General features: G+C 39.2%; 1 protein-coding gene across 9 annotated transcripts in view; it reads left to right on the top strand.

Annotated features, from left to right (window-relative positions):
- The window catches only part of CADPS (calcium dependent secretion activator), a 380,054-nt gene that overhangs the window by 248,075 nt on the left and 111,310 nt on the right, over positions 1-20,669 (top strand). For 7 of the 9 annotated variants that reach the window (XM_077821172.1, XM_077821173.1, XM_077821174.1 and 4 more), the window contains 2 exons: positions 5,271-5,407; positions 11,060-11,247. In XM_077821172.1, coding sequence (XP_077677298.1) covers positions 5,271-5,407; positions 11,060-11,247 — 325 coding nt within the window. Of the gene's footprint in view, positions 1-5,270; positions 5,408-11,059; positions 11,248-12,303; positions 12,469-20,669 lie in introns of all 9 variants that reach the window. The other 2 variants (XM_077821166.1, XM_077821175.1) reach the window with 2 other exon arrangements.

Raw genomic sequence — 20,669 nt, 5'->3', positions numbered from 1 at the left:
AGGAACAATACTGAAAATGAGCTCTTGTAACTTCGGGCTTGAAGGTAACTTTATTCACCTGAGTAGTCCCATTGCTCTCGATGGGTTAGGTGAGTAAAGCTACATGCATAAGTGTTTGCAGAGAGGGGCATAATCATGGTAAAATTTGAAATATTAATTGGATTGACTTTTGATCAGTGGCAACATTATATCATACATAAAGAGGAAGGGACACAAAAAGCATTGCCAGAAATTCAGTAAGAAACAACAATATGGTGCTTTAAGTCCTATTTTATTTATTTATTTACTTATTTGACTAGAACACTAGCAGCGTGAGCTCGTGTTTTCAGTTCTACAGATTCAAGCAAAACTCAGTTCCTAGGCACTTTCTTTTGGTGTTTTGTTAACAAGTAGTCATTCTGCGAGTCTCTGTAAGTTCTTTTTAATCTATGAGACCATGGAGAAATTTAGCTGTTCCTCAAAGCATGCAGCCAACTGTGTGGCACAACACAATGGGCAGGGAGTTCGCCTGCAGTTTTGCTTGCCCTCTTTCCCACTGTTGTGCATAGCTGAAGAAGAGTTAAGTTACTGAAAAACTTAGCGTTGTAGTCTGACCATGCCAATAAAGACTCTTCTAGAAATATCTGTAAATGAATAGCTGCCATCAATCATTGTCATTCCTTTATTTCATGTCTCCTGATGAGGTTGACTAGTGTCATTGTTTGTTACCGTCCAAACCACATCTTCATTCTTGTAATGTCAAGCAGATATGACAAGTACACATTTTCCAGATGAGTAAGATACAAAGTCACCTTTTAATTTACAGTTTTATAAACAAATGTGTTGTAAAATTTACTGGATGTTCAGTTGCCCTTGGTACTCAAACAAAGTCACTCATTACTGAAAATAAATAATTTGGAGTCAGAAATTCTTACAATAAAATGGCTACCCATAGCCTTTTATAACAAGAATTCTTTTATGGAGCTTGTCCCCAGTTGTGAACTGCAGCAGTCTTAACAGAATCTGCCTAAATTCTTACTGTAGCAAAAGACACCAGGGGGAAAAAAAACCACAAAACCAAAAACACAAATAGCAAGAAAGAGATGTTTGACCTTTTTGTCTGTTGCTTTCAATTGACTGTTGTAAATAACAGAAGGACTGCCCTAATAGAACAGAGTGGTGGGGCATTTTTTTCCTTTTTTTTTTTTAATATATCTATGTCTTACTAACATTGACAGATTTTTAAGACTGTGACTTCAAACATATATACAAAATATGTGTTTGACAGAGAATCACAGTAAGGATAGCTAAGGCAGACAAGATAGACATGCCGGTTTTTTGTAATGCTACAAGTAGAATAAAATAAAATTGCAATAAGAGAAATGTATTAAGAAGGGCAATCATGTAAATTTCAGAGTTTAGTGTTAAAGGCAACAGCATATAGTTTTCAAGAAAGAAGGTTAATAGAGTTTGTGATGCCAGTATAACTTTACTCAGTCTAAGATGTAAAACAACTTTTTTTGGCCTGTAGCATAATTTTGTCTTGGGGCCTTGAATAAAGAAGTGCCAACTAACTTGGCAAAGTACCTTGGAAAGGGATTGTAAATTACAGAAACAGCACATAACACTCTCTCTTTCTTTTTATTTAATTATCATTGTTATAAGAACAGATTAGAGTCATAAGGCCAAACAACTGATTTATTAAAAGTGTCTACAAATTATATGTACAATTTGGGTGTGAGTTTGAGACATCTACCTTTATTTTGTAATTTGCTTAAAAGCACGTTCAAATGGTACAAACTGTTTATTTGGAAAGATGACTGTTTTATACTAAAAAAAATCATTATTTTACATGAAGATGTAGTTGTTACTTTAAAATCGTGAATGCCTGTCTGAGGCGGTTGGGGCAATGTATTTATGCTTTGCTTTTTCCTAGATAGGCAAATGTTTTTGGTATAATTGGCTTCTAAAATTCAGCTTTAGGAATAATTTTTTTAAAAAATCAAGATACAAAAGCAAATTGCAGATTGAGTGATGCATTTATTTTGTAATATAAAATAATTCAGTAAGCGAAGGCAAGCTTAGTGTAGGGTTATAATTATTTTATCTACTGAGACATATCCTAAATGGTCCAGAGAATTCTGAGCAGCTAGACCAGTGCAATATTTTTATTTAAGTTAAATATGTGTGTGTGTAACATGCAGTTGAATCATTTTCCAAAGACATCTCCAATTCAAATCCCATTTGATTTTCACGAAAGACCTCCTCTTGAAAACATAATTTCCTCATTTCTGAATTTAGATCCAAGATGGTGGTCTGTGCGCACCTGACTCTGCAGTCCTACTACACAAAACAACTACAGAACATGATGAGTGGTTTTGTGGAGACGAGAGCTGCAGCACTGAGCCATGATGAGGACTGCTGTCGAGAAGCTTACTTTCTGTGCCAGAAATGGTCACATTTTAAATAATTTTAATGAGCAGAACTCATGCAAATTGCCCTTCTTTGGAATACATCTTGGTCAGTCAAGCTCATAAAATACCATGTACAGTAACTGTCTCTTCATGCGGTCATTCTGAGCCAGTGAGATCTTTGGAGTAATAGAGTGGGTACATACTTGGGAGTAATAGAGTGGATTTCAAGTGGGTACATACTTGGGAGCTGGGTAAGGCATTGCTTTGCAAAGACTAGTTAAAGTAAAACTGTCTTTGCGTTCAATTTACCACAGTGCAGTGGACTTTGGCAAGAGCCTACTGATCACTTAACTTCATGGGCTGTGCCTAGGGACCTGTATGGGTCCTCTGCTGTTGGGTGTAGATTGCTTATAAACTTATATTTGATCAGAGAGGTCTCTAAAATCATGAGCAGATCCTTAGCTCCATTGAAGTCGGTTAAACTATGAGATTAACACAATCTGAGGATCTGCCTCATGTCCCCTTCGTGAACAGAAATTGAAGGGTATCCCAGATGAGTGTGAAAGGGAGAAAGTAGCAGTAATTTATAGTTAAATATTTTCTAGCAGATCAGTTTAAAGAGGTTCAACAAAAAAAGAGGGAAATGGCCCTTAAAACTTCCAGTTGGGTTACTCAAGGCTGAGAAAGTATCCTCTTTGCTGAACAACAAGATTGACAGTGCACTCTGGCTCATAATTGAAAAGTAATAAAATATCTGAGCAGAACTGGCAAATTAAGGCCTCCAGCCAGTTTGTCAGCTTGCAGTCTACTCTAGGGAATTTGAGAGCAGCAATCTATTAAAAAAAAGTCTTGATATATCTGTTAAAATTGTAAAGCTATTTTATGGGCACTAGAATGTGGAATTGAAAACAGCAGATACAAAACCTTTAGTAGTGTATTCATATTAATCAAATCGATCTTGGCCCAGAGGGACAGAGATGATGGGGCATAATCTGTCAAAATAGATAGAAACCAGCCTATTGGTGTGTTGATAGTGTGCTACAATGAGAGACCCAAGCTTGGGGTGCACTTTAGATCCTATGCCATAGGCTGGTGGAGACTAAATGTGTCATGGAGGTGATGCGCTAATTCTCCATGTTGGGGAGGCTGCCCCACCCCTCAGAGCCAACACACACTAGCTAATTCGTAGGCAGCATCAACTCTAAATGGACCTGCTGTTTCATCTCCATGCTGGATGCATGGCGTCACAGAGGGGGAAAACCAGTTGGGGGTAAGGTAAGAGGCAGATAGATGGCAAATGGGAATCTTTATGTTGAACAAAATAGAAAAAATTAGCCCCAGTACTGTAGAATACGTTCTAAACCACAATGGCTGTTGAGCAGATTTCTAATCAAAATGATTACAAGCGCCTGCTGAATTAAGTATTGCTCACAGTTAATTGAAATGTTACGTTTTGAATCGATGTTGTCATTCTGATGGGCAATGCTATCAAGATATTTAACTGCAGAATATCGAGAAAAACGTAGACAGTGCCTTCTATAATAGATGTAATATCTATGGGTTTAGACATTCCCAAGACATCTTGTAAAATGACACCATCTTTCATAGGTTAATGTTAAATATTTAATTAATCTTATATTTAACTGAATACTTTGCTTCCATTTAAGTCTTACTTTTGTTTTTTTTTAAGTTGCATATTTTTGTGTTTTATAGGAAAGGGTTAGTTTGCTTTAGAAACAAATATAAATACCAAATTATTACTAAGAAACACTAAATTTTAATTAACTGTGGTTTTGTGCTCTTTCAGCCTCCGTAATTGTTTTAAGACCACACAGTTCCCCTAGGACTTGTAAACAGAGTGAGATTTAAACCCTGCTCTATTTGTGAGGGATTTGGCGAGAACCCATGTAGCAGGAAACTTGAGTAAATGCAAAAGGAGAGTGAAAAGTGTCTTTTAACTCAGTCGTTCCCCATAGAACAAAGCTACTGCCTAGGCATCCCTTCTTGGCCCCACCTACACTGAATATTTTGTCTTGTTTCCACTGGTGAATTTACTATAATTTTAGTTATATATGTTGAGATTAATTAGTTAGCCCCTAGGAGTTTATGCCGATAGACATCACCCACATCATAAAAGTGTGAAGACGTTGAGGCTATTAATTCACAAAAGATGGCAGCTCATAATCCTAGCAGAGTGAATTCTGTCTGTCTGTTGAAATGGCTAACTGAATCTGCACGCTATCAGGCTACTTCCTCCGTGACAACAAACTACATCTCAATTTAACTTATCAGCAATGCTTAAATGAGCATCTTTTTATTTCGTTGAGGTAGCATTTAAAAACTGTTGTAAAAAAATCTGAGATTGGGAGAGACAAATATTGGCATTTTGATGCAAAAATTATAGATGGTTTTATATCTAGAAAGCCTAGTAAATTTAGAGAAATTGCTACAGACATAACTTTACTAGAATGGCAGAATCTATTATATAATTAATTTCAAATAACTAAATAGGAGTTAATTTACTTTTGCAAGCCAAAAATCTGTTAGCTTATTGTGTTTTGTAAGATACAGAATAAGTTATTGGGTTTGTGTTCTGTTTTTAAATACAGAATAAATGCACTATAATGAGCAGTTGACAAGATGTTAATTCTAAAAGCTTTGGCCTGAATGCAATAAGATAGTCAAAATGTGATGCAAGTTGACAATGGGAGGTGAAGAATATATTTTTGGGAAATAAAAATTAATGGCAATATAGGGGAAGAGAATTATTTAGCTTTCATGCTTCATGGTGTATATTTTTCTCTCTCGTGTGTATGTCAAATAAAATGTGCTATATTTCTCTAAATTGTGTCTTTCTCTATATGTATAAATGAACAGATGCAGATAGAGCTCAAAAGCATGGCATGGATGAATTTATCTCTTCCAACCCCTGTAACTTTGACCACGCTTCACTCTTTGAGATGGTTCAGCGCCTCACTTTGGACCACAGACTTAATGATTCGTATTCTTGTCTGGCAAGTATATTCTTTGGTCTATAGTGATATAAACACCAGGAAAGAAAGTCAGAGCTAGTGCAAGTGGGTGCTGCTCCCATGTTGCCTGAGGAGTTGTCCCTGCTTTTGCCAGCTCTGAATTTGGTCCCCCAAAGGTATTTGTTTTTAAGAGGCAATAACTTACTGTTCTACTGCAGTAGCGATTTTGTGTTATAATTTATATTCACACTTTTTATAACGTTAGCTCCTGCAAAGGCAAACTCACAGCTGGAGAAATATTGTAGACTGCCGCAATGATATTTTGCAGTTTGCACCATTGCCCTACAGAATTTTACAGATGACGGTACAGGAGAAAAATCAATAGGTATGGTCCCATCCCCCTTGTCAGTGTAGTTACACCAGAATACATGTGCCCCAGTATTTGTATGTACTTATGAGTCGGGTTCCAAGCAGCTAACAGTTTGCTCTGTCTGAGAAGTTACCAAATGTTGGGCATGATCCTGTAATCTATATTCATTCAGGAGTCCTATTGTCGGGATCACTCACATGAGAAAGGATTGCAGGATCTGGTACCACTGATTAAACAGAAAAAAAGATTAAGATTGTCCGAATATGACTTGTCTTTGTTATTTGGCTGCAAAGTGCTCAGCCCAATGGGCCCCTGATCTTTGATTGCGGTTCCTTGGTTCTACGATAATACAAATAAATACTAATGTACAGGAGTTGTACAGTGGATTTCTAGAATGAACAGTAACTTACAGTGTTTGAAATTCTAGAAGAGCCAGAGCCCTTAGAAGTCAGTGGGAGCCTTTCCATAGGCTTGAGTGGTCTTTGTATCAGGCCCAATATGCAGATGGCATTCTAGAGGGGTTAGATCCTGATCCCACCTGAGTTCACCCTTTGCCAAGCAGCAGGACAACTTGGGTCTCCCATTACAAATGATGCACGGAAGTCTCAGTAGAAGAGTTAACTCTTCATGTAGATGGAATGTTTGGTGTGCCAAAAATCTTCACCTTCTACCAAGGGCATAAGCTCTGAAATTGAGCTTGTATTGTACTTTCTTGTATTGGAAGCAAGTGATACTCCTGTAAAGCACCCAGAGGTTGTCATTAGGATTAAACATTTTTTTTCACCTAGCCAGTACCTCTACACCACAGGGCTCTCTTCTATTTTGTCCGTGACCTATACCCATCTTACCGCATCCAGGAACTCCTCTTCTGCAATGGACTAAGGGGATGGTAGATTGACTCACAGCTGAGGGAGAAGCATGGAAGCCATTATTGACAATGTCTCTCTTCAAGAGGAAAGCTGCCAGCCACACGTTTTATTAAAGAGGTGTCTGGGCCCTTGCTTAAGAAGCCACTAGAGCGATGGGGCTCGTATAAGCACTAAGGCACATGGATCTTTGGAGCTTAGTCTCATCATTTATCTCAAACCTCCCCATTTCAAGGAATGTGGTGATGGACCCTTTCTGACCACACTTGGATTCCACAGGTTTCTGTCCTTCCTTTCAGTGTGGCTTCACACCTGGCTGTGGAACTGTGTTTACCTCAGAGATTGATTTACTTCATAAAAAGGGACTGTGTTGACCTTATTAGCTCCGTAAGCAGCTTTTGATGCCATTGGCTGTAAGGTTTTGTTGACTTGTCTGGGCAGTGTTGTTGGAATGGCTCTTCAATAGCTTCCCCCTTTCCTTTCCAAATGGTTCCAGAAGGGTGATGGGCAATGGCTCTTCCTCCCATAGGACTTCAGTGTGCAGGGTGCTGCAGAATTCTTCGTTTGTCACCTCTGTTGTTCAGTGTGTGCGAATGTTGACTGGCACTGCAGGAGGAGGTGGTGAGAAAGATAGACAGAGAACGATACTCAGTTTTGTCCCCTTTCCACTGAACCCAGATTCCACAGTCCCAGTCTTCTAGGACAGGTATCTGTATGAAAACAACCTGGCTGTGACCCATTTCCGATAAGACAGAAATTATGCTTGTTGGCACAGAGAAGCATTTAAGGAAAAGGAGCAGGAGTGTTGCCCGTGCCATTTATTGATTGCATCTACCCACCGTTCCACAGAGGATACACGGTTATGGCCATGGGGTCCTCTTGCTACTGGATTTTCAATTAGGATCGCTGCCTTTAATCTTCTGGCCAGGAGACTGCAGCTGTACCTCCCTAATGTTGAGCTCATGGAAGTACCCATGCCTGTGGTACCTTCAGCTTGGACACTTGCCTTTTGCTTAGGGGTACGCTTGAAATTTTACACAGAAACTGGATGCCTCCATTCTCCCCCTATGGAACATGCTCCTTTCATGGCCCACTTCTCCCAGGATGCCCCTGCAACCACCAAATCCCCACAATGCACCACACTACTCAGTCAAAATAGAGATTGTGTTACATAATGGGAAAGGCAGTCTACCAGGAATCCCAGACCATTGGAGACAGTGAAGGGCCTGAACTACAACTCCCATGAGGCAATTCACCACAATAGGGTTTAATGTGAAACCTATTTGAAACTAAATATATTTTTTTTTGTTTTTCTCAATGGAAAAAAAGAAAAATTTCAGCAGAATCTAAGTCCCATGGAGAGTTTCAATTTTGCAGAAACTCCATTGTCCATTAACAAAAAATGTAAACTGTACATACGGAAAATTCCTGAGCACCATCTCTATAACTGATGCCAAGTGTGCCCTTTCCATTTCCTGAGTGGTGCCTGCTACCCTTAGCATTTCTGTCTAGGCTTCTCATTCGCTTCTGGGTGCAATTCGAGTTGTTGTTGATGAGAATTATTAGAACGCTCAGAGGTCTAGAGTGCAGATACATTCGGTCACGTTATACCCCATCACAGCAGCCAAGATCAGCTGGGAGACCTTCTGACAGTTTGAACACTGCATGGCTGGCCTGAGGTGTGAGGCCCAGACATGTACACTCTGGTGCATAAGGCAAAAACCCAGTAGGGGGCCAGGAGCTGCCTGAGGGTGTGAGGGAATGCATGTAAAAAAGCTACCAGTCTTTCAGTAATGTGTCCTACAAATCCAGGATCCTATGCTGGGGCTGGACAGAGAGCAGCATATGCTACCACTTTGTAGCTATACCAGAAGAGGAACAAAGGAAAAAGCCACCACCACCGCATGCCTCTGTACTCCGTTCCCCACTGTTTTTAAAGAAATACAGCTTTGCTTGGGAGTAAGTGCTTTTCCTCTCCCAGTTCTGCAAGGGTTCTTCCCCCCTCTTGCTAGATTGGAGGAGCCTGCTGCCCAACCTACAGCTGTTATGGGAGGACACCCCATTTGTCGTCCTCCTGACTGCCATGCATCCACTTTGATTTGGGGAAGACGACATCTTCAGACAAGTGGGCCCCTCTTCAGCGCCCCATCTGAGCTCTGGTTTTGGAATCATCAGCTAGGGAATCGTGTTATGAGGCTGTGCACTGAGTCCCTGTAAGACTCTTTCCATGGTTTCTGTCATTCTGCTGTGGAAGAGGCTGCCCCCAGCTACAATGCTCAGCGTCTTTCCTCCTGTCGTGCTCAGGAGCCTGGGACGCTGCTCTGAAAGAGAGAGCGAGCAGCAGCAGTTATGGAATAAAGAGCAACCTCCAGAGCTGCAGGCCGTGAAAGGTTCATGAAGCTTCCACAGGCTTCACAGCCAGGAAACCAAGTCTGGATAACTCCCTGGGCCCAATCCTGTCATCTTTTTCCGGCCATAACTCCCTGGGTGAAATCCTGACCCCATTGAACTCAATTGGAGTCTCTTCTCTGACTTCAGTGGGGCCTGGATCTCTCCCCACCTGAAGGATCAGATCCATTGTAGGACATTCATTGCATTGCTACGACATGAATCGTAATCGTGGCAGCACCTCCTGCTCGGCCTGGCTTCAGGCTAGCCAGTGCCTCAGGATCCCCCAGCCTTCCAGCCTGGTTCACTTTCAGTTGTGACATGGGCATCTGGCTACACCATTAAGGAAAAAGTCCACTCCTGCCAGGGTAGCCACACCCAAAACAAAACATCTTCCGCCCAGTCTCAAGCTGTCTCTCCTTCCTGAGGGTCTGTCTTCTCTCTTCAACCCCTCCTGGGCTCATGTGAGACCATCCCTGCTCTCTCTTGAGAGTCACTGCTCAAGAGAATCATAGAATTGTATGATTCTCTTGAGCAGTGACACTCAGCACTTCCTACCTGGAGTCTCCCTTCTCTCTCTGGCACTCCTGCAGGATTCTGTCTAATCTCCACCCCTGAAGGGGCCTGATTTACCACCTGACCTGCCTGTCATGTGACTTTGCCCATTTTCTCTACCTGGGGAAGATGAGCTAAGTGTGCCACAGGTGGGGCTGACCACAGTCGCCTTGTGACAATGCCTCAAAAGCCACACATATATCTTGCAAGTTAATTCTTATCCTCTCTTCTGGTTTCCTCTTCTACAAAGTCCTCAGTTTTGCGGCGGGGGTGGGGAAGGAGAGGAGGATAAAAGATCAACGTATGTAACAAAGGGAAACAGAGAAAGACAAGGAAATTGACTTTTACCCTGGGCTCAAGGACCAATAAAGACCAGTTGAAACAAGGACTTCTACAGGCATCTCTTCTGCATTGTTCTGTACCTTAATTTTCTGGTGATCCCAGTAATAAAATGAACTGTATCTATTTCCTATATCTATGATTTTCCCCCTCATTATTTCAGTGCTTTTTTCAATCTGTTTTGGAGTTGGCCCAACAAGGATGAGCAAATCCCTTTCTATGTCTTTTGACTGAGCTCTTAATTGATATTTCTTCAACTCTTTTCAAAGCAGCTATTTTGGCATCTAGAAAAGATTTGGTGTCATCTGAGTGGTAGAAAATATATTTTAATCTTTCACAGCAGCGTTGTTTCTAAGATGTAGCATTTGGGGTAGCAGATGGGGTGGCAAAGAAGTTGCCTATAGGGGCAGTGCACTGCCTCAACCACTCTCCCGCCCGCTGCAGGAACTTTTAAATTAAAAGAGGAAAGACTTTGCAGTTTGATGCATTCCAGAAATGTATCTTACCAATTGTTTAGCACCCAAATTTCCATATAAATATTGCTGGGTTTGCAGCATTTTGAAAGGGTTCTATAAGAAAATTCTTATTCTAGCTAATGACTTCACAGACTGGTGCTGAATGTTCTACCTTAGTTGTCCCCAAAGAGTCTAATCCGAGTGGCTCCTCACGGAAATGAGGGAAATGTGAATCTTCCGGTTCTAATACTGTAGAACCTTGTTTGTGTGTCTTTGGTACATTCCTTTACTTGCCAGATACGGAGATAAAAGTCATTACTGAATAATTATCTGCTCTAACCAGGGGAAGAGCATAATACAAATCTCCCCCACAACAGTGTTGTAAATATTTTGTGCTATTTTGCTATACAAGTCTTTGGTTACCCTTAAAGATAAAAGAATTTTCTAACGATAAATACCGAGTCCTCACATTAACTAGAATAGTTGAAACATTTTTCAGCATTTTGAATTACATTTTTCTTAAATGTTACTCTAATGCTTTTTCATTGCAATTATCCTGTGTATTATTTGAGTTAGGAATGACAGGGCCCACTCCCTTGTCTTTTGCCAACCATTAGGTTTGCATTGTCTAGAAGAACAATGGAGCATTACATCTCCAAATCAAATAACTCTTGTGTTTAACAACCTCTATTTAAAATCAAGTCTCTTTATTTCTAAACAGGGCTGGTTCAGTCCTGGCCAAGTATTTGTGCTAGATGAATATTGTGCACGAAATGGAGTCAGAGGCTGTCACAGACATCTCTGCTACCTCAAAGATTTACTGGAACGAGCAGAAAGCGGAGCTATGATTGACCCCACCTTGCTTCACTACAGCTTTGCCTTTTGTGCATCACATGTTCATGGCAACAGGTAAGGGATCATTTATATCTAGCAACTAAATGCCAGCAAGGGATGACTTTGTAAAATGTGGGTTTCCTTGGATAATGCACAACAATCCCCAACTTGTTTTCATACTGGATGTTTGGCAGCAGCTCTTCTGATGGCATAATTGGTTTGTTTGTTTGTTTCTTTACTTGTTCAAATGAAAGCAATAAAAATGTGCATACAGAATCCAAAATGATCATTTTTAACTTTTCTACTCAGAAAACTCAAGATACACTTCTTGTTAATGTATATTTGGATGCCTAACTGAAATCTGTATCATTGTCATACATGCATAAATGGATATAAAGAATGTATTACATTGATTTTAATTAATGTACTAGAGCATCCAACAAGTTACCACAGGTAGCATTTTCGCCAGTGCCTGAGTTCCACTTTCAAACGTGATTTAGGCACCTAGGAGCCTACATCCAATTGAAAGTTGGCTCCTAACTTGCTTAAGCATTGTTGAAAATTTCCCCCCACATCTTATTGTTGTTGCAGAGCAATTTCAAGTTCATAGTTTTTTTGTTTTCTTCTCTCAAATGTGGCAAACATACTGTGGCAAAAAGTGTCACTGTGCTACGTTTCCTTTTCTATATTGTTTTATTGACAGCTAGAGTAGCTGTTGCAGCTTCTTGCATTGAGGTTGTTTTCCAAGTTGCATTATATACTCTGAAATGTCGTACTCTATTCTGCATATGCTACTGAATAACAGAGTGTTACAAAATAATTATGTGTTTTTGTAAACTCTCCGTTAAACATCATCCAGAATTATGATACACATTGTCTGGATTTTATATTTTGAGTCTGCCATGCGATACACAGTTAATTTTATATGTCTTGTCATGGAAACAGAGTTTTTAGTTTCTTGTTTTCTTTTTAGTTCTGACTTCCTTTTGCAAGTTTGTATCTTTTGGTGTTTATTATTTGGTTTCAGTTTTGTTTTCTTTCATTTATTTTTTCATGCTTTCTTCTGCTTCTTTCACTTTTGTTGCTGGCTTTATCCTGGGCATTTAAACTCATCCCAACCATTCCCCAAAGTCAACAAATTACAGAGTTACTTGGTGGGTCACAACCAAATGCAGACGGCGAGGGGGGCAAAATGTTGAATCCCTCTGCCACTGAAGTGGAGACAAAAAAGGATTCCAAAAAGGAGTCCAAAAAAAGGAAAGATTCCAAATCCCAGCCGAATCCAGAGCCAAAAAGGTAAGAGAGAGAGAGAGACCAATGCACAGAATTGTATTCTGTAATATATAATAACTTTTCAATCACTGAGCACACTGGGCACTTCGCGTTTACCATATTTACAGGGCTCTGAAGCTTTTGAAAAGGCAGATTTAATAATATGATAGTAAAAGAGCATCCAGCAATTTGGGGAACCAGTGAGTTTGTGATTTTTCAAATGTGTATTAGAAATAGAGTATTCAAAAATTACCTAAACAGAGAGGATACCAGTGAAATAAGAGTGCCTATCACTACAAGGTTATTAAGGGCAGTTCTCTGCTCTTTAATGCTAATTCCACTATCCACAGGATGCATTACTGCAGAAACCTAACTCTGTTTTGAGGATATATAGGGCCTGATTGAAAATGCACTGAAGTAAATCGGAGCTTTGCATTTTACTTTATTGGACTTCGGATGATACTTTACAGCAGCCAAGGGTTCAGATTTTGATTTTCTTATTCCCATGTAACTCTGTTGATTCCAGTGTAACTGAGAGCAGAATCTGACCACTGTGTGTATGTCAACAGCAGGGACATATTAAACTTGCCAACTGTAGACTGCTATTCTATCCTGTTGTGTCGAGGGAATAGTAAATAGGGAGGGATGTGCTGAATTAAAAACAATGGGCAAGATGTGGCAATCTGTTAACTCATTTTTTGTCTGCACAGTGCCTCGCACAATGGGGTCCCAATTTTGGATGAGGCTCTGGTACTATTGTAAGACAAATAATAAATAATACAAAATGGATATCTCTAAACAAGCTGGGTTTTTTAGTAACACTAGACTAGTCCCATACCATGGATTGATTGTGGTGTTAAGCTTTCTTTTGCTCTAATGAGACCATTTGCCATACATCTGACTTAGAAACCAAAGACTGAGTGTCTTACCTAGGGACATGTTATGTTCTCCAGAACTTGTCATTTTTGAGTCAAGATTGAATGTCTTTCTGACACCTGTGCTCTAGTTCAAACAGAAGTTATGGGCTTGATGAAGACATTATTGGAATTATTGGGTGAGGTTCTCTGACCTGCGTTATGGAGAAAGTCAGACTGGATCGTCACAGTAGTCCCTCCTGGGCCAAAAAAAATCTGTAAATCTGTATCTTTAATTTATTATTATGGCTCAGGCAGAAATCAGAGTATCTAAGTTCCTTAGATTCCTTGTTGTGATTCCTTTTTGAAAGAATATTCAGGCTATGTGCGTGATTTGTTTTAGAGCCAGGCTAGACTGACACAGCTGGGGAAAACTGTTACTTATTTATGTGCTACCTAATCATCAATTACCAGTGTATTTGTGTGTATAAAGCCAGTCTATCTTTGACAGTCTTGTGGAAGTAGACAGTCTCCTTTTCCCACCTTTCATTTGTTGCTTGTTTTCTTAGGTCTTACACCTGCAGTCTGTTCTACCTAGGCAGAGCCTTAGCTTATTGCAGGGTCAAAGCCTTACCTTGTAAACTCTTTGAGGTAGGCATCATGTCTTGCTCTGTGATTGTACAGCACTTAGAAAAATGGGAACCCATCTAGGCTTGGAACCTTTGAGCAATGTTGTACTAGAAATACTACTAATAATAAATAACATCGTTATTTGTGCGCCCAGCTCTTTGGGAAAAGGTATCATTTGAACATACACATTAAAATATATATGGTCAATATCTTTGCTATTTAACAAAAACATATTACTTTTGTCATAAACCCGGATATATTAATTGAACTTTCTTTAGAAACTGGACATTACGTCACTTTTAGAGGGCAAAAAAAAACAACTGGTGGTTTAGCTTTCTCGGGAATGAGGTTGGCTGTCAGTCAGACTATGCCACTCCAGTCATGAAGGTCGAATAGAGAGAGAATTCTGTGTGGCTATCAATCTCCTATATTAGCAATAGACAGTGATGGAGCAGAGGTGGGTTGTCTGTTTGTATTGTGTTTGTGTCAGGTCAGACAGTGAGACAACAGTAGCTTGCAGTCAGTGAGAAAGTGCAGAGAGAATGTGATTCAGATGTTCAGGACAGCCTGAAGGTCGGGGCTGACAGAATGACAGGCCATCATAGAGAAGAAACTAACTAGCTGCTGTCCAGGGTCCTGCTTCCTTAATACTGCCTTGTTATCTGATCAGTGTCAGTGCAGGACAGGAACAAAGCGGCTGCTGTTAAAAATACACCTCTAGCTTTGCTGTGACCTTATTGCCATATCATGTGAAATGGTCAAAAACCAATATGGGTGATATTTCCAACCACTACTGCAGTCTGTTTCCCCTTTACCTCGACTTTTTTTTTAAGGTGATGAGTTGTTAGACCTTTGAAAGCTCGAAATACTACTCCAAAGGGACACTATAAATCATTGCCATCTGCATAGTAGAATCCATTAATTTCTCTGTTAATTTTACCCATACTTTAAAAATAAAACAGTGACAGTTAATTGCAGTTTTTTATCCCAGGTTTTGCCTTCTGCAGACATCTGTATGCATGATAGATGGGAGTGTCATGGATATACATACCAATCATGACTGTGCAAAGCCTACTAACCCTAGTTACCATAACTAATTACAGTTCACTGAAATTAAGGAAATTAGTGATGGTACTTCTTCCCTGTACTTAAGGATGCAACATTAGTGGATGCCTTAAAAAGTTCCACCAATTCGAAAGATTTTACCAGTTCTAATGGAAATCTGGTAGAAATCATTCAAATTGGTAGAATTTTGTAAAGGCACACCCATTTGGATCTGTTTGCTTTAGATACTTATGTGGGCCCCATTACAGTAGTATTGACCATCTCACAGTCCATTAATGTAATTATCCTTACAACACCCTATGAGACAAGGAAGTGCCATTATCCCTGTTTTGCAGATGGATAACAAAGGCACAGACAGACGACGTGATTTGCACAAAGTTCCACAGGAAGTGTCTGGTGAATCGGGGACTTAAACCCACGTCTCAAGCTGGTGCCTTAACCAGTGCACCATTCTACCTCTCCCTTTTTAAGAGTTCCCTACTTAGGGTTTTATTCCTTGACTACAAACACAGCTGTTGCTGATTGACCCATGTAAAAACAAAAATGGTTTTTAAAAATAAAATTGGTTAGAGTGGGCAAAAAAATTGCTGCTTTTGTGGTTTTATATACCTTTTTGTCCTAGTATATTGAAAATTTAATTCCAGATTTGTGTAAAAATTAAGGACTGGATTAGTGGACGTTGAGCCCATCACCACTTGGACTTCATATTGAATCTGGTCCAAGTTGGTGGTGAGGGAACATTGTGATTATCTGGCAGCTGGTCAGTGATCTGTGTGAAATGAGCTGGTGTTCGGTCCAGTTTCTCAGTCCCATCACCAAACATCCACACGATCAATTATCTCACTATAAAAAGAAAAGGAGGACTTGTGGCACCTTAGAGACTAACCAATTTATTTGAGCATCAGCTTTCGTGAGCTACAGCATGCTCAAATAAATTGGTTAGTCTCTAAGGTGCCACAAGTACTCCTTTTCTTTTTGCGAATACAGACTAACACGGCTGTTACTCTGAAACCTATCTCACTATAATTTGCCCAGTTTTTGCACACAGGTGGATTGGTGCACTGTCCTTCCCATAGTCACTGTGTTTCACAAACACTAAATTCACTTTCAAAATGAAATCAAAATTGGCATCCCCTGCATCTGTTGCCTTTGCAGATTGTCAACTGCTGTCAGACTCCAGAACTATTACCGTTCTGAAGTATTTTGTGGAACTTGTGGAATTAAATATCTGCATTACATTTTAGAGCTTTCTCAATTATGTCTCCTTAATATTTGGTTTATATCGCACAACAAAAATTTCATAGAGCTGGTTGAAAAATGGGAAAGAGTTTTTTCAAATTTTTCATGAAAAAACATCATAGAAATTTCAAAAACTTTCAACCAGCTCCAGACATTCATAACATCTCTGTATGCTCTCTTTGGAGATTATATTTATTCTTTGATTAATCGATCGGTAGTGGGCACTAACACATGTTGTATCAGAGAGCCATAGGTTAACAAACCCATACTACAGGTAATACCATACTTTTTATTAATTCCTGGATCCATGTATTAGCCAGAGCCATAATAGGAATGTATTGACACAGAACATGTTACTGATGTCTTCAAAACATAGCCTGTTGTATAGGCTGAGATGATGCATGATGCCAGTGATCCCCCGATAAATAGTATCGTGTTACATGCTGACATGATACATTGCCATGGGTATACGAGAGGAAGATGTGCCAGTGAAGCATCCACGCAGTCCAAGCATGGTTCTTTGGGGATGCATGTTGCACTTGAGACAGAGTGAGCCATGACTCAGCTCTGCATATCCACAAAGCACCAAAGCCTGGACTGAAATGAAGAGAAAAGAGAAGTGGAATAAAAGCCAAAGCTATAGTAATGAAATGGGCTGTCTTTTTATTATTGTCCCATGTGGCTGATTAAGGTTGGGGCACATAGCTACGTTAAAAGTCCTCTTAAGAAAAAATACAGAAAAAAAGAACTATACAATCTTGAGGATATAATATAAATTCACAGGAGCAAGAAGGATTGAATGAGGTTGAAACTTAATGGCCAACCCTTTAAAGGGAGTTCCAGTACAGTTGGTGGGACACTCTGCAGATGTATGGGTTTGTCTGTAGGGCTGCCTTTATACCATTAGTGCCTTGGACTATAAATCCCATAATAGTCTGTGATGCTAGATGTAAGATATGTCTTGCACCTGACTGCAAAGGCCTGAGTTGAAGATAGCATCTGTCTTATCTTAGATTTGCCTTTTGTTAGTTAAAATCAGATTATTTCCATTATTTTTTACATGATTTATTTTATCATCTCTGATGTGTGTGAAACACATGCAGAGATTTGGTTACTGCATCTAAAGAGTATTTTCGCCAATGATAAAGCTTAAAGTAGTTAAGCATAAAAGGTGGAAGAGATGATTTTTTTTTTTATTTATAAGCCTCTTCGCTTTTCAGACAGGCTAATGTCAAAGAGATTAACCCAAAGGAGCTATACTGTAGATTTATAATTGCATACAAATGCATGTTATTGCTTCATATATTAGTCTTTGTTAAAAATGATTTTGATATATTTGTTTTAGCAGCATAACTAGCCCTGAGGGCCTCCGGGTATAATTAGAAAAGGGCATGGTGGGGGAGGTGTGGCTTGCAGAATGAAGCATTGGCCTTAGGATCACAGGTCCTAATTATAATTTATAATTAACCCTGTGATTTGCACAACAGTCTAAACTAAGGAAAGAAAATCTTTTTGCAGTTTGACATGAAAATGTGTGTGTTTGTTTTTTAATTTCACAGCCTGCTTTTTTGGTTGTTTTCATACTTTAAAAACGAAAAGTTGAAGAAAAATAGGGAACTCGACATCGATGGAAGAATAGCATGTAAAACTTTTCCCGTGAAATATTTGTTAAGCACTGACAAATCTGCAGGTGATAACATACGTCTGTAACAAAAAGAGTTATCCCTGAAAACGTGTGTTTTGGGATTGCTAAATATAAATTTATAAATAATGGTTTTTTTTAAATTTCTGCCCTCCCCCCACTATTTAAACCAGACTCCTCTAATTTGCCTGGCAGGATCAATATAGGATCAGATGAAAATCTGTTACCATTCAAATCGGAGGCATTTATGTTGTATGTTGAGCTAAATCCATAGAAAGAAAGAGACATAGATACTCTGTGTGTGTCTGTGTGTGTGTGTCTGTGTGTGTGTGTGTGTGTGTGTGTGTACACATTTATATTTAAATACAATGTAGGTGCAGCATTTCTTTCACTGTTTCTCTCCTACCACTCCTGCTACTGTCTACCCCCGTGTAATATAAATCTTACATGGCCACTGTGAATGTGTGTGTTAGTTTTCTACAATTGTGTTTTAGCTAAAATGTAATGTGCAAATTTTGTTTGCTGAAGGAAGCTGTGATTCCATATATAAATTAAACATCCAGTACAGAGTTGATGGGAAACCTTTGTTAAATAAAAAGAGGTAATACCAGCATGAATAAGAAAATTAATTCATGAGATTTCACCTTCTTTTGAGAACATCTTTAAGAACCATCAGTAGTGCATGTTCTGACAAGGGAATTATCTAGAACACAGAAGTGAATGTGACATTATAGAGAGGATAGCTTATAAAACCCTTAGTTTGCGTAGCAAATGGAAAAATAAATATGCTTCAAAATTATTCAGTTTTCAAATATATTTGACTAATGTTTTATTTTAATTAGGTTTCAGAAATTATCACGTTAATAAATTAGGTGCAGGGCTTTTGATGGCGTTTTTATATAGTTCTGTCAATATCCTTGCATTTGTCGCTAATTAATGAGTTCCTAATGCTTCAGCTTCTGGGGAGATGAGCAACAAAAATTAACATAACTAGTAAATCTGAAGATGTGCAGCTGGGTTATAGTATTTGAAATTTGACAAAACCATTGGAAGTATTATTGTTTGTGACATGGCTCAAGATGGGAGATTGTGAGGAGAGTAAAGATGACAGAACTGGTGCTAACCACTGTGACAACAACTTGAAAAGCAGCCGACATGACATCTTTCCTATCATGCTGCCGAAAATGTCAACTTTGTGAAGGACAGTGAGAAAATGGTTTGCCGAAAATTTGAAAGGTAGATTCAAGAGATGCTCATCATGTCAGATGTAATATAGTCCACAGCTGTTTGAGAAAGGAAGTCCTTGCAGTTGTGATGGCTCTCAGTTGGCAGGCCCTTCCAGACATCTGTGCGGCTCCAAAAATGGCTACAGTTGACCTGTAGATTGTCTCAAGTTTGTAGTAGAATGAGATGCAAGGGTGAGCTATTGTTTATCTAGCATGCAGTTTTGTAGAACGATGTAAGGTACGTAAGGTAACTTTTTAATTGTCTTAAAATGGCTGAATTTGGCATTGTGTCTTCTGTTAAAGATCAAGAAAAATCAAGGCCTAACTATTTATGACCGAAGTGTGGTGAATATTTGAAATATATATATATATATATATATAGTCTGCGTGTAGCTAGATAGTTAGATTTTTGTCTCAGCACAAACCGTTTGGACGTTATAACTTAACTTAGATGAGTTGTGGATATATATTAACTCTAGTCCAACGAGGTTTGGACCCAGCCATGTGCCCACATAGAGTTTCTAACAGTATCAGTGCTTTAGACTGAAAACTGCCAGAGCACTGAAAATTTAGGCTGCCACTCCAAATTGTAATGACGCAGTTGTGCCGAAGCATTGCAAGTGTCTGAAATTGGTGTTGCCTGGCAAATGCTAAAATAGCTAGATCAGACAGAATTAAAGCCTGATTCAGAGCCTGTTGAACTCAGTGGAAATATTTCAGTGGCTTCAAATGGGTTTGGATCAACCCTACATACAACTCTGGACGCTGTCCCACTGAAGACAGTGGAAAATGCACTGGGACTTTAAATTGAGTGCCCCTTGCTGGGTTAAACAGTATGCAGTGATATTTTACATTAATAATTTGAATTAAAAGAGGGGCTGAAAATTTATAAAACTAGTATTTTTTAACTGAGAAGCCTCTTGGCACATGTACTATTCCCTAGAAAATAAGTCTGCATTTAAACTCTTGAGTCTTCTGTGGCCTTTTCAGTAAATCTTTTACTCTGAGGGCTATTAACCCAACAAATGGTAACATAATTTTCAGAATTTTTCCAGTTCATCAGCATATTGTTCCTAGTTCGGGCTCTTTACAGTCAAAGTATTGTGGCTACATCGTTTGTCAGTTGCTGATACAATTGACCTTAATGAAACTCTATGAGCTATATGGATTTTGTGCATCTCTGCGGATGTGCACTCAAAACTCATATGTGGGCTTCAGTCCTGTCCTTTGACATAGAGTATTTATCATGGAGTATCTTGAAAAATCTGCCACTCTACTGGCAAGCAAACTAGATTCCCCCATGTACACAGCAGTGCTGACATGCATAACTGATGGCATGAACATGATCTGAATCTGAATACTAATTATTTCTAGGATTTTGGATCAAAAATATACTAACCATGTTCAGTGGCTGTGTTTTAAAATCAATGTATAACTGGATTTACCTGGCTTACCTGCTTCTTCAAAATAACTAGACCTAATTGTGTACTAATGAGACCAAATCCATTCTTCCAGAATTGTTTAATAAATGTGTTTTCCAGCTAAAATTTTATATTCCACAGTTCAGCC

Source organism: Eretmochelys imbricata, chromosome 7 (assembly GCF_965152235.1).
Source record: "Eretmochelys imbricata isolate rEreImb1 chromosome 7, rEreImb1.hap1, whole genome shotgun sequence".
NCBI classification, from domain to species: domain Eukaryota; kingdom Metazoa; phylum Chordata; order Testudines; family Cheloniidae; genus Eretmochelys; species Eretmochelys imbricata.
This window is presented reverse-complemented; position numbering and strand designations above follow the sequence as displayed.